At 57.7% G+C, this 13,467-nt stretch overlaps 1 protein-coding gene across 1 annotated transcript in view; it reads right to left on the bottom strand.

The window, feature by feature from the left end:
* The window catches only part of WNT11 (Wnt family member 11), a 16,454-nt gene extending 2,993 nt beyond the window's left edge, over window positions 1–13,461 (bottom strand). The window contains exons 1-5 of the mRNA XM_077777940.1: window positions 13,356–13,461; window positions 6,072–6,307; window positions 4,184–4,461; window positions 1,361–1,653; window positions 525–566 (exon numbers count right to left, since the gene is read on the bottom strand). Of these exons, the coding sequence (XP_077634066.1) occupies window positions 525–566; window positions 1,361–1,653; window positions 4,184–4,461; window positions 6,072–6,307; window positions 13,356–13,438 (932 nt within the window). The 5' untranslated portion in view covers window positions 13,439–13,461. The remainder of the gene's footprint in view (window positions 1–524; window positions 567–1,360; window positions 1,654–4,183; window positions 4,462–6,071; window positions 6,308–13,355) is intronic.
* Window positions 13,462–13,467: the final 6 nt, after the last annotated feature.

Here is a 13,467-nt window from a genome sequence, read left to right as displayed (position 1 = left end):
CCTCTATTTGCTCTGGCCTTTCCCCAGCCTCTCTGGGCTCTAGAATCCTCTGCCCCCACCCCACCCCCACCCCATCCTCACCACACCCACCCTGGCTGCCTCAGACCAGACTCTCGCTCCTTCCTGCCTCCCTGGCCTGACCTGGCTCCATCTTCACTCCACCCGACCCCCTCAATCTGGCCTCCAGATGGGAGCTGAGGCCCCGCCACGGAGCCTGCTGCCCCGGCCTGTGAGGACGGAGCCCCCCAAACCAGCCCCCCTTCTCCTGGAGACAGGAACGTGGGCTGCGGAGGAAGCAGATGCTGGCCGGGCACCAACTATGTGCCAGACACGTTCTCAGACACCCTCGCTCGGGTTCAATATTCTTTTAACCCCGCAGAACACCAATTTTGTGGAATGCTATTAGGGGCTCCTTAATAAGAAAGTTCCACAGCTGAGCACCTCTGGGAAACGTTGGCTTAGGCAGATTCTTTACTGGGGGATTCCTCCGAGCCTTTAAAATGTTCTCGTGCCTTGCAAACCACCAGCGAGAATTGCCCCATCGTCTTTGGTTGCAGAACTGCTCCCTTCAAAGTGTGTCAGGACCCACTGCCGCCAGAACGGCTCTGGGAAATGCTGCCGCCCTGAGTCCTCACCAGCCCCGCCTGGCACACACTAGGTCTGCCCTCGCCCCGGCCCCCTTTCTTTCTCCTGTCCTAAGCCGGCTTCAGCAGTAGCAATGGGACCGGCTGTAGGGACCCCAGCCTCAGCTCCTAAACTGGGGGATGGGGGCAGGGGCTAGAGCTGGGGCCTGGGAGGCGGGTGTGTGCGTAGCAGGGGACACGGGAGCACCGTGTCCGCCCAGCGCAGGCCAACCTCGCGCTCCTGCTGCCCTTCTGAAAAGCGGTTGCCCTGGTTCTGCCCCCGCTCCGTGCACACTTGCTGTGCGGCCGTGGGCTGGCTGCTGCCCCCTTGTGCCTCCAATGAACAGGTTATGTGTTATTTACCCTTCATGTATTCAGTTGACAAACACCGAGGGCCCGTCTTAGGTGGGGCAGCTCCTTTCCCAGCCAGCCTCCCAGTGTGGTCATGGTCTCTCCCCATCCCCCCCCCCCAACCAGGCAGAAGGAGCAGGCTCCCACCAGCCTCCGCTCCCCAGGGGCCCCTGCCCGGCCAAGGTACACAACAGCCACTCCCAGGAGCTCTGCTGGGGGCCCCCTGGACCCTGGCACCTCTGCTCGGCATTCCCGGGACCACCTCCCGCAGCCAGGCAGGGACTCTGCTCCCCCAAATGCCGGCCGAGCCCAGGCCGCGTGCTCTGGGGTGGGGCACGTGCAGCCTAGCTGCCCCTTTCCCGCCAGGGTGACGGGGGGGCCCTTACCTGTCTTGCGTCCCGTGGGAGCCCACCTTCTCGTTCTTCATGCAGAAGTCGGGTGAGCTCTGCAGATAGACGAGCTCCGAGTCCTTCACAGGCCTGATATCCAGGTCCTTGGGCACCAGGTGCTTGCGGGTGCCCATGGGCCGGTGCACCACCTTGGTGGCCGACAGGTAGCGGGTCTTGAGGTCGGCAGCCACGTCCCGCAGCTCCTGCAGCCCCTTCCAGCAGGTGCGGATGGAGCAGGAGCCAGATACCCCGTGGCACTTACACTTCATTTCCAGAGAGGCGCGCAGAGCCTGCGGGCAGGGGCGGGCGTCGGGCTGGGCGGCCAGAGCCTCCCCCATGGCCTGTCCGGGGACCCTGCCCCCACCCCTCCACATGCTGGGTGCTCTCAGGGAGTCATCGCCTGCTCTAGGCCCTCAAGTGAGGGAGCTTTGGGCTCTAAAGCTGGGGAACGTCCTAGATTCTCAGCTCCCCCCCCAGCGTGGGGGCAGCCGAGAGGGACAGGAAGGGAGTGGCATTTGAGGGGCGGCAGATGCCAGGGGCTCTAACACATAACACGGCTTCATCACCACAGCAGGTCCTCATGGGAGGTATTATTAGTTTCCTCACTTTAAAAAGAGGAAACAAAGAAAGGCTCGGACAGGCCGAGTTCCAAGCTCAAGGTTGCACAGCTAGAAAATCCTGGAGCTGGGATGTGAACTCGGGTCTGAGGGCCGTTGCAAAAGCCATGCCTTTTCATTGCTCCATGCTTTTCTCTTGTACAAAACTGGGGCTCCCTAAATGTTTGCTGGAAAAAAAGGGGGAGAAAAGAGGAGGAAGGAAGGCGGGGGGAGGGGCAGGGAGGGAAGGGGACGGTAAGAAGAGGCAGGAGGTAAGTGCACGGGGGCACCCTGCCTGGCCTGGCTGGCCTTTCCCCTCCACTGCCTGGTGACGTTTGGCAAGCACGCCGTTTGGCACCTCTATCTTACACACGCAGAGCACCCACGTCATCCCTGCCTTGCAGAGTGGGTGCAAGGATGCAAAGAGAGGAGGCCTGTGAAAGGGTTTGGGGAACTAGCGGGTCCCTCTGCCCAGGCCAGCCCTCCTGCCTGCCCCATGCAGAGCTGCAAGGCTTATGGGTCCCCTGGGCCAACCCCGGCACTCAACATATGGGGAAACTGAGGCACGGAGAAGGCAGAGACTTGTCCCAGACCATTCAGTGAGTTAGTGCGGGAGCTGGCCAAGGTCCCAGGGCTCCTTCTCCTTCATCAGTGCCAGGAGGTGGGCAATGAGCAACAGGAAGTGACTTGCCCAAGGTCACACAGCTAGTCCAGTGCCACTGGGTCTAAAATCTGGACTTGGCTCAGCAAAGCCTGTGAAGAGCACAGGGATGAGTTGAAAACTGCAGGGCACGTTCAACCTCCCAAGGGCATCGAGGCACTTTTGAGTCATAAGGAAAAGCCAAGTATGTTTAGTGCCTCGGCTCAGATGGGCGGGAAGGGGCCCAGAGCCTCCTGGTGCCCACTGTGTGCCGGTGGTAAATATGCTAAACACACGAGCCCTGTGACCGGGAGAGGGGATGGCATCCTTTTGCACATGGTCCCAGGGAGCCCAGCTCCTTTGCATCAGGGGGCCATGGATGGGCCCAGTGAGGCTGAGTAACCCGTCCCCACTGCCCTGAGGGAGCAGATGGTTGTCTCCTGGGTGCACAAGGCTCTGGCCAGGCAGGGAGCAGGAGTGAAGCTGGGTTCCCGAGGATGGAGGCAGGCCCGCAGGCGTGGGAGACAGGAGCCCTGGGTCCCTGGCCAGGCTCTGCTACGGGTCTGTCATGTCTCTTGGTCTCAGTTTCCTCAACTGTCCAAACATAGCCTGGACACCCTAGAATCTTTATATAAGGGAGGAAGGTGAGGATGTGGAGACCTCTGGACTTGGAGTCCCATAGACCTGGGCTCCGTCGCACCCTGTGTCCTTAGCCAAGCCACCTAAGCTCTTTCTGCCTCACTTGCTGCCTTTGTGTAATGGGCTTGATGGGACTGCATGGAGAAGGCCATGAGATGCCATCGGCACCCGACTCTCCACCCTTCAGGCTCCCTGTGTGCAAGGGGGTAGGTGCACCTCCCGAGGGGTGTGGTGTGGACTCCGGGAGAGAAAGTGCACCAAGCACCACCACAATGCCTGGCACTTGGGTTGGTATAAAGTTTTCTTTTTTTTAATTTTCAAAAAATAAAAAGGTCCCTTCATTCACTCATGCATTTACCCCAACCTTCTGTGGAATGAGGTGAGGCATTAATGAAACACCGACAGTAACAGATGGTGAGGGGAAACTGAGTTTTGGACCTGGGCACAAGTCCCTGTTAGATCCAAGGAGACTACCCGTTAGGATAAGTTTCTGGCCCCATGGCCCTCCCCACGCCTCCTCCCATCCCCAGCCCACAGGAGGAGCCTGAGGCAAACAGCCGATGGGGACTAAAGAGCACCAACCCAGCCCATTTTATAGATAGAAACAACTGAGCCCAGACAGGAAGTGACTTGCCCAATGTCACACAGCTAGTCTTGCGCCAGAGCCACGGTGAGAACGCAGAGCTCCTGACTCCTAGCTCAGTGTCCCTTCTGCTCCACCAATGTTCTCAACTCAAACCCCGGTGGACCCCCTAGAAGAGGAGGAGCCAGGCAAGCCCCAGTGGCTGGAGAGGGGAGAGAGAGCTGGGGGGGGTGGAGCTAGGAGCACTCAATGCGGGTGGATCAGGGCCCGTCCCCCCTCCCCCATCAGGGCACACTGGGTGGCCCTTTCCTGGCCAACTGGCATAAGCACAACCATCTGGGGTGGGTGGGGTGGGTGGTTACCTGTCTCCCCACTTCACTGTTGTGTAGACGCATCAGTTTATTGGCTTGGGATCCTGTTTTTTTCACCTTCATAGGAGCATCGGAAAACTTGGCCCCCATGAGGAGCCCGTAGCTGAGGTTGTCCGCACATCCTCCCCAGCGGTTCCCGGGCCCGGGTGGCTCACCTGGGACAGGGCCGCAGGAGCAGCCGGGCAGGTCGCCGGAGGTGCAGGCCCGGGCGATGGCATGGCTGATGGCGGCCGCCGACAGCGCATACACGAAGGCTGACTCCCGGGTCCCTGTGGGGAGGTGCTTGGTCAGGGGGGTGGGGGACGGGGGACAGGACCCCACTCGGGCCCGAGGGCCTCCTCCTGGGCCCGTGCCTGCCTCTGTGGGGCCAGCCGGGGACAGGGGCTGCAACCAGGTAGAGGACAGCACCAGGGACTTTAATCTGTCACCGGTCCGTTCTCCCACGCACACACCAGCTGACTTGTGCACTCATCACAAACTCACCACCATTCCTAGAGGCCGGCAAAGCCCACACACCCACACACAGCCACCCTTGCCCCCACACACTCACCGTTCCGGACCTCCCCCTTCATCCCTGCCCTCAGGGTTAGGGCCTACTCCTCAAAGGACTCACAACCCGAGGAACAGACGAGTGTGCCAAGAGCCTGCTGCAGGTTGAAACGTGCCCCCCCCCCAAAAAAAAAGTTATAGTCAAGTCCTGGCCCCTCGTACCTGTGAACATGACCTGATTTAGAAACATGGCCTTTGCAGGTGTGATGGAACTCAGATGAGGTCACACGGGGTCAGGGCGGGCCCTAACCCGGTGACTGGTATCCTTACAGGATGGTGGGAGTTCTGGACACAGAGTCACAGAGGTGAGGAGGGAAGTATCTACAAGCCAAGGAACACCGAGGCTGGGGACAGTCACCAAAAGCAAGGAAGGGGCAAGGAAGAATCCTCCCCGGGGCCGTCGCTGGGAGCACAGCCCTGCAGGTACCTTCGTCTCAGGCCTCCAGCCTCCAGAACTCTGGGACGATACAGTGTCATTGTCTGAAGTCCCATCTGGGGGACCTTGTCCCAGCAGCCTGGGAAAGCTAACACGGAGCCCAGTGTGCCTCTGCTGGGGTGGGTCCTAGCTTCAGGGGCACGCAAGTCACCCCTCCTTCTCTCGGTTTCCTTAACTGTAGAATGGGAATGATAATACCTACCTCACAGGCTCGCTCTGGGGTTCCCATCATTCGGGAAGGAAGGAAGCTTTGTCACGTGCTACACAATCCTTAGCTGTTACCGTGCGGGGGGTGGGGGGCTGAACGGGGATTAGATGCCTGGGGGCACCTTTGGCCTTCAAGAGGATCTTTACTGTACGCAGGACCTCCAAGTCCGCCCTGCAAGCCGCCTGCTCGGGAAAGCGGAGCTCCTGTATCACCGTGTGCACCTCACTGCATCTTCAGTCACCTCGGTCTGGAAGCCCCTTGTGGCAAACCTGTCTGCCCGGTGGTGGCTTTCCTGTCTTCTTGTCACGTACTCCCCTCCCAAGAGCCTCCTTGGCCTCGTTCATCCTTCCCTTTATGCATTCGGTACACAGGCATTTGCACTACCGTTTCAGGCTCCCCTGCAACTCGTATATTCACTCGCTATAGGTTTATTCATTCATCAGTTCACGCCCGTATACCCGTATCTGTGATTAATTCATCCCCCCGCCCATCCATGTCTGTATTCTTCTGTGTATCCATCCATCACCCACCTATTCACTCACCCACCCATCACCCAGCCATCAACATCCATCCATCCATCCGTGAATTCACCCAGCTATGTAAACACACATATATTTATGCCTGAATTCGTCCGTTCCCACCTGCACGCATTCCGTGGGCCCCAGCAGCCCCCGCCGGCCCCCTACCTCTCTCCAGGTCAAGCAGGTAGTTGGGGGCAAGCTCGATGGAGGAGCAGTTCCAGCGCATGTCCGCGAAGGCCCGGCGGCAGGCCTTCATGACCTCACGGGCGGCGTACACGACGGTGTGCATGAGCTCCAGGTTGCTGCGGCACAGCTGCACCTGCGCGGACACCAGCCCCTCCAGCTGCTTGCAGTGCTGCGTCTGGTTCAGCGCCAGGGCCGCCGGGGTCTTGGACAGCGCCCTGCACACCGCCGAAGGGCCACGACCGAGGGAAGCAAGGAAAGACAGAGCGTGAGGGGCCCCGTTGCCTACGCCTGCCCTACTGGTCCCAGCCATTGCCCAATGGGTTCGGGGGGCCTTTGCTGGAAGGAGTTTGGAAACTAAGAGGCAAAGACCCGGCCCCAGCAGAGCAATGGCTCCCCCTTCCGCTCCCTGTGACCTTGGGCACGTCGCTGTCCCTCTCGGGGCCAGGCCCTCATTCATAATGTGGGATTGTAACCTCCATTCTACCTACACTTTACTACAATTATTCTAACAATAAACAGTTTTATAGCCCACAGAGCATGCACCCCCACTGTTAGCTCTCACACGGCTGTGAATTATCACTCTTTCTGGAACATTCATTCAACCCCGAGCACCTATATGGGCCAGACACGGCGCTCAGTGCTAGATGATTACGATCACCATCGTTATAATACATACTATTAATTGAGCGCTTACTAGAGGCACAGTGTGAGTTAGGAGCTTCCCAGACATTGCTTCATTGAATTATGAAGCTATTTATTAGGCTGTAAAATCCCACACACATGCTTGGGATTTATTAAAGGATAAAAGAGCCACTCAGTGTTGCCATAAATTGGACGTAGCCATTAACTTGCTGTGTGCCCTTCGAATAATCACTGTCCCTTTCTGGGCTGCAGTGTCTGTACCTGTAAACTATATTTCCCAGAATGTATTCCAGTGAGACACTGAATAAAGGGATCCATAATTAAGCATGTTTGAGGAACATGATCTGCTGTGTCCCCCTTTGGAGAGTAATTAATGCACGTTTGTATTTTAAAGGCCCTGAGAAGTCCCACAGCAAAACAACAGGCTTGGTTTTGTTTAACTCTGGAGTCTTGCTAAGCACAAAGCCCTTTGTCTGAGAGGCACTGACCTCATCCATGCTTTGGGAAATGCTGGCCTGGGGCTGCCTCTGAACCTGGTGATGGTATAGGACTGAAGAGCCTCCCAGATCCTGGCTCTAGGCACTGGGATTGCAAGGCTCTAGGACCAAGATGCTGGACCCACATCTGTCCCAGGCTGCATCAGGCAGCACCTCATCGAAGCGCAGGGTAGAGGGACCCCAAGAGCCTCAAAGGGTTCTGCATAGACTTATCCCCTACCCCAGGGCCAGCTGGCCATCAGCAGCCCAGCGGAGGCTTGGGAGGAGCCGGGCACAAGGACGGGCCAATCTGCAGCCACAGTGTCATGGCCCCTGCTTGCTGCAAGCCCCACGGTCTTGACCCAGGGTCAGGGCTGAGACCTGGTGAGAACAAGATCCGGAACCCCTGGCCTGAAATCCTAAGGGAGGTAGTATCTTGCTAAAGCAGCACAGGCCACAGCAGACTCCTGGCTGTGTCCTTCCCCTTGGGACCTTGAGCAAGTCACTTGGCCTCTCCTAGCCCAGCAACTTCTCGGCATTACCTGGGCGAGTAGCTCCGTGAGCCTCTCGTGTTCTGCCCAGGGCCGACACAGCCCGTCAGTGCCCAGTAGGGAAAGTTCCTACAATCAATGCCTTGCCAGTCTCTTCCCACCTGCACCCACTTAGTCAAGGCCAAGGGCTGCCTCATACCGGGTCTCCCAGCCCTCCAGCCTCTTCTCTTTGTCCCTGTTGTGCCTTGATATATGGCCATACCAGACTCCTGGCTTCTCTAACAGGGACTGCCCTGCAGCCATGCTTTGCCCAGGCTTTTCCTGATGCCAGAAACGCCTTCCCCCTCACTCTTGTACCTAAATGAATAAATGAACTTGATCTACTTGTGGAAGAAAAATTTACTAAGCACCAGCTCTTCCTGGACTCATTTAATAATGAGCATGACACAGATCCTTTGCTCAAGGAGCCCCTAGTGTAATGGCCACACAGACCTTTCAATAGTTACAAGGCAATGACCCAAATGTTCCAGCTCATGGGCTGGCCTAGGGAAGAGCCCAGGCTTAGAGCACAGCTGTGTGACATGGGTAAGGTACCCAACCTCTCTGGGCCTCGTGGGCCTCATCCGTTATGACAAGATGATAATTTCTTTTTTAAAAAAAATATATTTATTTTGAGAGAGAGAAAGTGAGCAAGCCGGGGAGGGGCAGAGAGAGGGGAGAGAGAATCCCAAGCAGGCTCCGCATTGTCAGTGCAGAGCTTGAGGCAGACTCGATCCCACGAACTGTGAGATCATGATCTGAGCCAAAATCAGGAGTTGGTCGCCTGACCGACTGAGCCCCCACAATGATAATTTCTACGTTAAGAGGTGATGGCAAGACTTCTGTACAATAATGCATGTGAAGCATCTGGACCATACATAGTGGGATGGCCTCTGCTTGTTGCCCAGTGAACTTGGACCAGAGTGCCCTCTACCCGCTATATAACCTTGGGCAAGGTAACTCTTCGAGGTCTTGGAGGGGCTGAGACAGATTACAGGTGCTACGTTAAGTCCCAACAAGTTAGTCTGTTTCCCCCTGCCTCTCACTGCACCATGTCCCGCCCATCCTACAACTCCAAAGGACAGAAGTCTTCCTGGAGCAGAGGCCTGGGAAGCCGACCCAGGACAAGTGTGCATGGCCTGACGTGATGATGTCTGTGGTCCGGGTGGCACAAGCCAGACCGAGATCGACTGTGGGTGTCTTGGGCAGTCTGTCCTTACTGTTACCCCTGGTCCATCCCTGTCCTCCAAACTGTGAGCAGAGAAATGTCTGGTGTGTCTGGATGCAGACCTTAGGCCTGGTTGCTTGACCTACAGTGGGCCGTCGGGCCCTCCCTGGTCCTCTGAGCCACTGAGGCCTGTCTATGCCAGGACACCGCAGGGAACCTCTGGTCTGAATCCCTATAGCCCACACTGGGTGAGGTGTGACCACACAGAGGCAGATGTCATCCCTGCAGCCGGTATCTTGGTTGGTACAGCCCCTCCGCCTGTGCCCAGCAAACACTGTGCACACAGTACCCCATGTAGGCACGACACTCCCCACTCAGCAGAACCTCTCGCTTCCTGCCCCTCACCATCCTTCCAGCACCCCAAGGGGGCAGCCTGGGAGATTATACACCCCCCTCCCCACTTGTGCAGAGGAGGACACAAGTGCTCTGGCACCCAGATGCTCAGTCTCCTCCCCACGCCATCTTCCCACAGGCCTCTCCTTCCCGGCTCCCCTCCCTGCCGGGCTGGGGGCTGTCAACGCTCAGCCTGTCCTGAGCCCACTCGGCCCTTCAACCTTGCCCAACTGTCTTCCTTCCCCTCTGAGCCAGGCTGCGGTTTCACGACGGGAAGGATTGTATTTGTTACATTCAAGAAAATACTCCGCACAGTACGAGTTATGCAGTGGGCACTCGAGCAGCGTGGCTGCCTTCTGAGTCTTGGGCTCCTGCTCCAGCCGAGAAGCGGAGAAGGTAGGCGCAGCCTTCCTGGGGAAGCTCAGCACTGGCAGCCCCTGAGGCCGGATGCCGCGGCTCCCAGGGAGGGGGGCTCTGTGCTCCTGGTGCCTGAGGACCTGGGCCGCTCTGGGCATCAGTCTGTCCAGTTCTGAAGTCACCAAGCCTCCGCCTCCCCAGCCGGTGGTGAGAGGAGCTGCTATGAGGGACAGCCCAGTGAGGACACTCCCAGATGAGGCCCAGACTGCCACGGAGGGCAGAGGACAGATAGGAAGCGGTGTGGAGATCTTGGTGGGCCAGGAGCAGCTGGAGAGAGCGCTGCACACAGAGCGGCCAGCGGCGGCCTGCGGGCTGGGAGATCAGGAGGCAGGAGGCAGCGGATTCCACTCCTGAGGAGGGCAATGTGGTCATCTGGTAATTAGTGGTAATGACCGTTTCTAACGAAGTCCCCTTTGGGGAGGTAATCAAGGATTATGGTGGGAGGCGGGGGAGTCGCCCGGCTGGACCTCTCCTCCGTCTGGCCTCGCTGCAGCAGACCCCTAATTGAAAACATTTTGGTTTATCTGGGGATGGGGCCATGGGGGGAGAGGGTGGAAGAGAGGGCGGGAGGGAACAGAGTTCAGAAGCAAGGCCTGTGCCGAGGGTGCCCCCTGCGGTGGCTGAGGTCTCTGTCATCTGGGAGTCGAGGATCCTCCTGGGAGTGGCTGGGGGGGTGGGGGGCAGGCAGAGACCTGGGTTTCAGCTCCAGCTCAGTTGCTGCACCCAACCTTGGGGAAGTCACTGGGCCTTGCCGGGCCTCAGTGTCCCCATCTCGTCGGGCAGGTGGGGACACTAAGGGGGAGAAGGGCAAGGTTTGCCCAGACATGTCCACAGCCAATCAGGCAGAGCCAAGCTAGGACCCAGGCCTCCCAGATCCCAGGCTTGGGCTCTTTCACTCCCATTTTTTGAGATGAGGAAACTGAAACTCAGAGGCTGAAGCAGTTGATATGCCTGAGGCATGGCTCCAGGCTAGTGAACCTGCAAAGCTCAGGCTGAGTCCCAGGTCCCCGACAGGTGGACATTCTGGGCCACCAAGCCACATCTGGTTTCAGTTCTTATGTCAGATACCCCTTTCCTCTTCAGCCCCCTTTCCAAAGCCCAGGGCAGCATGGCCCCCAGGGACAAACCCCAGGACAGCTGAGTCTCCTGGCTGAGTCCGCAGCCTCCCTGCCTCACTGTACACTTCCCTATTCCCAGACGTTCTGTGGCTTCCCTGAGACCAAGAAGCCACGGAACCGGACAGCCTAACTCTACATCCTGCCTCTGCTGCTGTGACACCCTGTGAGTGAGAGACCCTTGTGCTTCCCTTTCTTTTTCTGTTTAATGGGGGTGAACAATATACACAAAGCACTTAGAACAGTGCTTGACCACACACACACACACACACACACACACACACACACACTGCTTAAACTCCACTCTTGCCTTCCCTATATCTTTAGCTCCAGCAAGTTTAACCACTATCAAGGGGGTTGGCTGAATGGAGCCCATCTGCCCAGGATTCTGACCCCACAGCCACTGTTAACTAGCTGTGTGATCTTGGGCTAGTTACTGAACCTCTCTGTGCCTTAGATTCCCCATTTATAAAAAATGCTAGTGAAAAGAGTATCACCTACCTCGCAGGAGTACTATCAAAATTAAGTGACTAAAGCTCTCAGAACAGAGGCCGGGGTTTACGAACAGGCTCCTAGGATTCTTGGTTTCTCTGTTTCCCCACATGCACCATCCTGCCTGTCTGCTTCTGCCCCTGCTACTTCCTCCTGCCTAGATGCCTGCTTTGCACTCCGTCCTTGGGCATCAAAATCCTACCTGTCCTTTGAAGACCAGCCCAAAGTCACCTTCCTTAGATGGGACTAAGGGCCCCTTCCCTGGGCTCCCACACGCCCTCTCCCAGGACACAGCCCAAAGTCCACTTTGTATGTGTACATGTACCTCTCCCCCAAGAGGCTAGGAGCCTCTGGAAGGCAGACAGCGAGTTGTACCCATTTTTGTGGCAGCCTGGGCTACGCAGTGGGAACAGCATGGATGTTGGGCTTAGCCAGCCATCTATTCCAGGCCCCACGCGGCCACCTGCCAGCCTGGGGGCTTGTGCAAGTCACACACTTGTCGGGACCTCAGCATTCTCACTGTGGCGCGGGAATGATAGCACTGTCCCCAAAACGCTCGCTCGCGGGGCAAGCCTAGTTCTCTGCCTCTGCTTCTAGTGCTCTCTGGCAAATCCTTCCGTGCCCTGGACCTCAGGTGCCCTATCTGTAAAATGGTGTGGTAGGCGAGGAGGGCTTGGACTCTCCGATCAGAGGTTCCCACCTGGCGCAGTGCCAGGTACTGGCAGTAGAAGGTGGCTGACGTCTCACAAAACTAATCAGAAGCAGCAGGGAACAGCTGCTAAGCCCATGCTTCTCCTTGCAAACAAGACATGCCAGAAGATGGGGTTACCCTCCTGAATCACCAATTAATCGATAACTCAGCCCCAGGAAGGGCAGCTCCAGTGACCTCAGGACTGTTTGCTGGCGGCCCGGCCACTATCACCCTGTCTTGCAGCTAATCCACGAAACTTCCTCATAGCCCCTCCCCAGCCCCCATAATCTGTCCCTGCCTCTCTTATCTGCATGGCTCCCTCCCCACCCCCCAACTCCAGACCTGTCCTGCCCTGGATGTCCTCACCACTCAGGGTGTCCCTCCACCCAAAGTGCCCTCCTCCCCCCTGCCCTCACCCACCAAACTCCCAGAGACTCCTCAAGCCCCACCGTGGCTCACCACTGCTGAAAAATCACCCCGGGGTCCCAAATATGTGCCCACCTCCCAAGTGGTCCCCCCTCCTCTGGGCCCCCACAACACCACCTTGGTCACTCCTAGGGCACTTGGAGTTATTTACGGCCTGGGCTTATCTCTTCCAGCCCAGAGGGCAGCTCCTCCGGGAAGGGGCTGGGTTTTACTCCTCTCTCCCCACCCCTGCACCGCCCACAGCCCTGTACAGAGCAGGCACTCCCTTCTACTGGATGCAAGAGAGCCTCCCTCTCCCACCTACCGTCCATTAATAATTTCTATCTAAAGGAATACCCTTCACATGTGCAGAGCCTCTGACAGTTTACGAAGTTCTTTTGTGAGCCGCTGCTCATCTGATCTGAGTGAGGTAGAGGACTCTCACCCTCCTTTGACAGAGGGCACTGAGGCTCCCAGAGGTTGAGTGACACTTCCCCCAAGGTCACCCAGGTGGAGGGGTTAGTACTGTTTGAGAATCTTCAGCTAGGGTCTGAGACTGATGAGGAAACATGATATGGAGCAGGCGCCAGTGCAGGCCACAGACCCTCTTGACTGGGGCCCTTGACCATGCTGTCTTTTTCCATCTGCCGCGTGGAGGCTCACGCAACCCTCAGCTGTACAGGACAAGGCAATTCTGTCGTTCTCCACGCCCGGCCTCGCTCCTGCCTCACAACCCACCGGAAGGCAAAAATGATATTTTACAGAGTAGGAAAGGGAGGCTTAAGAAGAGTGACTTGCCCACGACCGCCAAGCCAACTTCAGCTCCTGGGTCTTGGGCACGCCCACCGGATCCCCAGGGTCCCCCTTACGTTAGCCGCCACCTCCAGCCGCCTGTCCCAGAGCCCGATTGCATAGACACCGTGTCCCTACTTACAGCCATTTGATGCCGTAGCACACGCCGGTCTGGAGCGCCAGGGCGATGAGCAGCGCCTCGCAGACTCGCGGCCGCGCCCTCATGGTCGCGCCGCACGCGCGCTCGGGGGTCG

The sequence above is a fragment of the Crocuta crocuta genome, unplaced genomic scaffold (assembly GCF_008692635.1).
Source record: "Crocuta crocuta isolate KB4526 unplaced genomic scaffold, BGI_CrCroc_1.0 scaffold271, whole genome shotgun sequence".
NCBI classification, from domain to species: Eukaryota; Metazoa; Chordata; class Mammalia; order Carnivora; family Hyaenidae; genus Crocuta; species Crocuta crocuta.
This window is presented reverse-complemented; position numbering and strand designations above follow the sequence as displayed.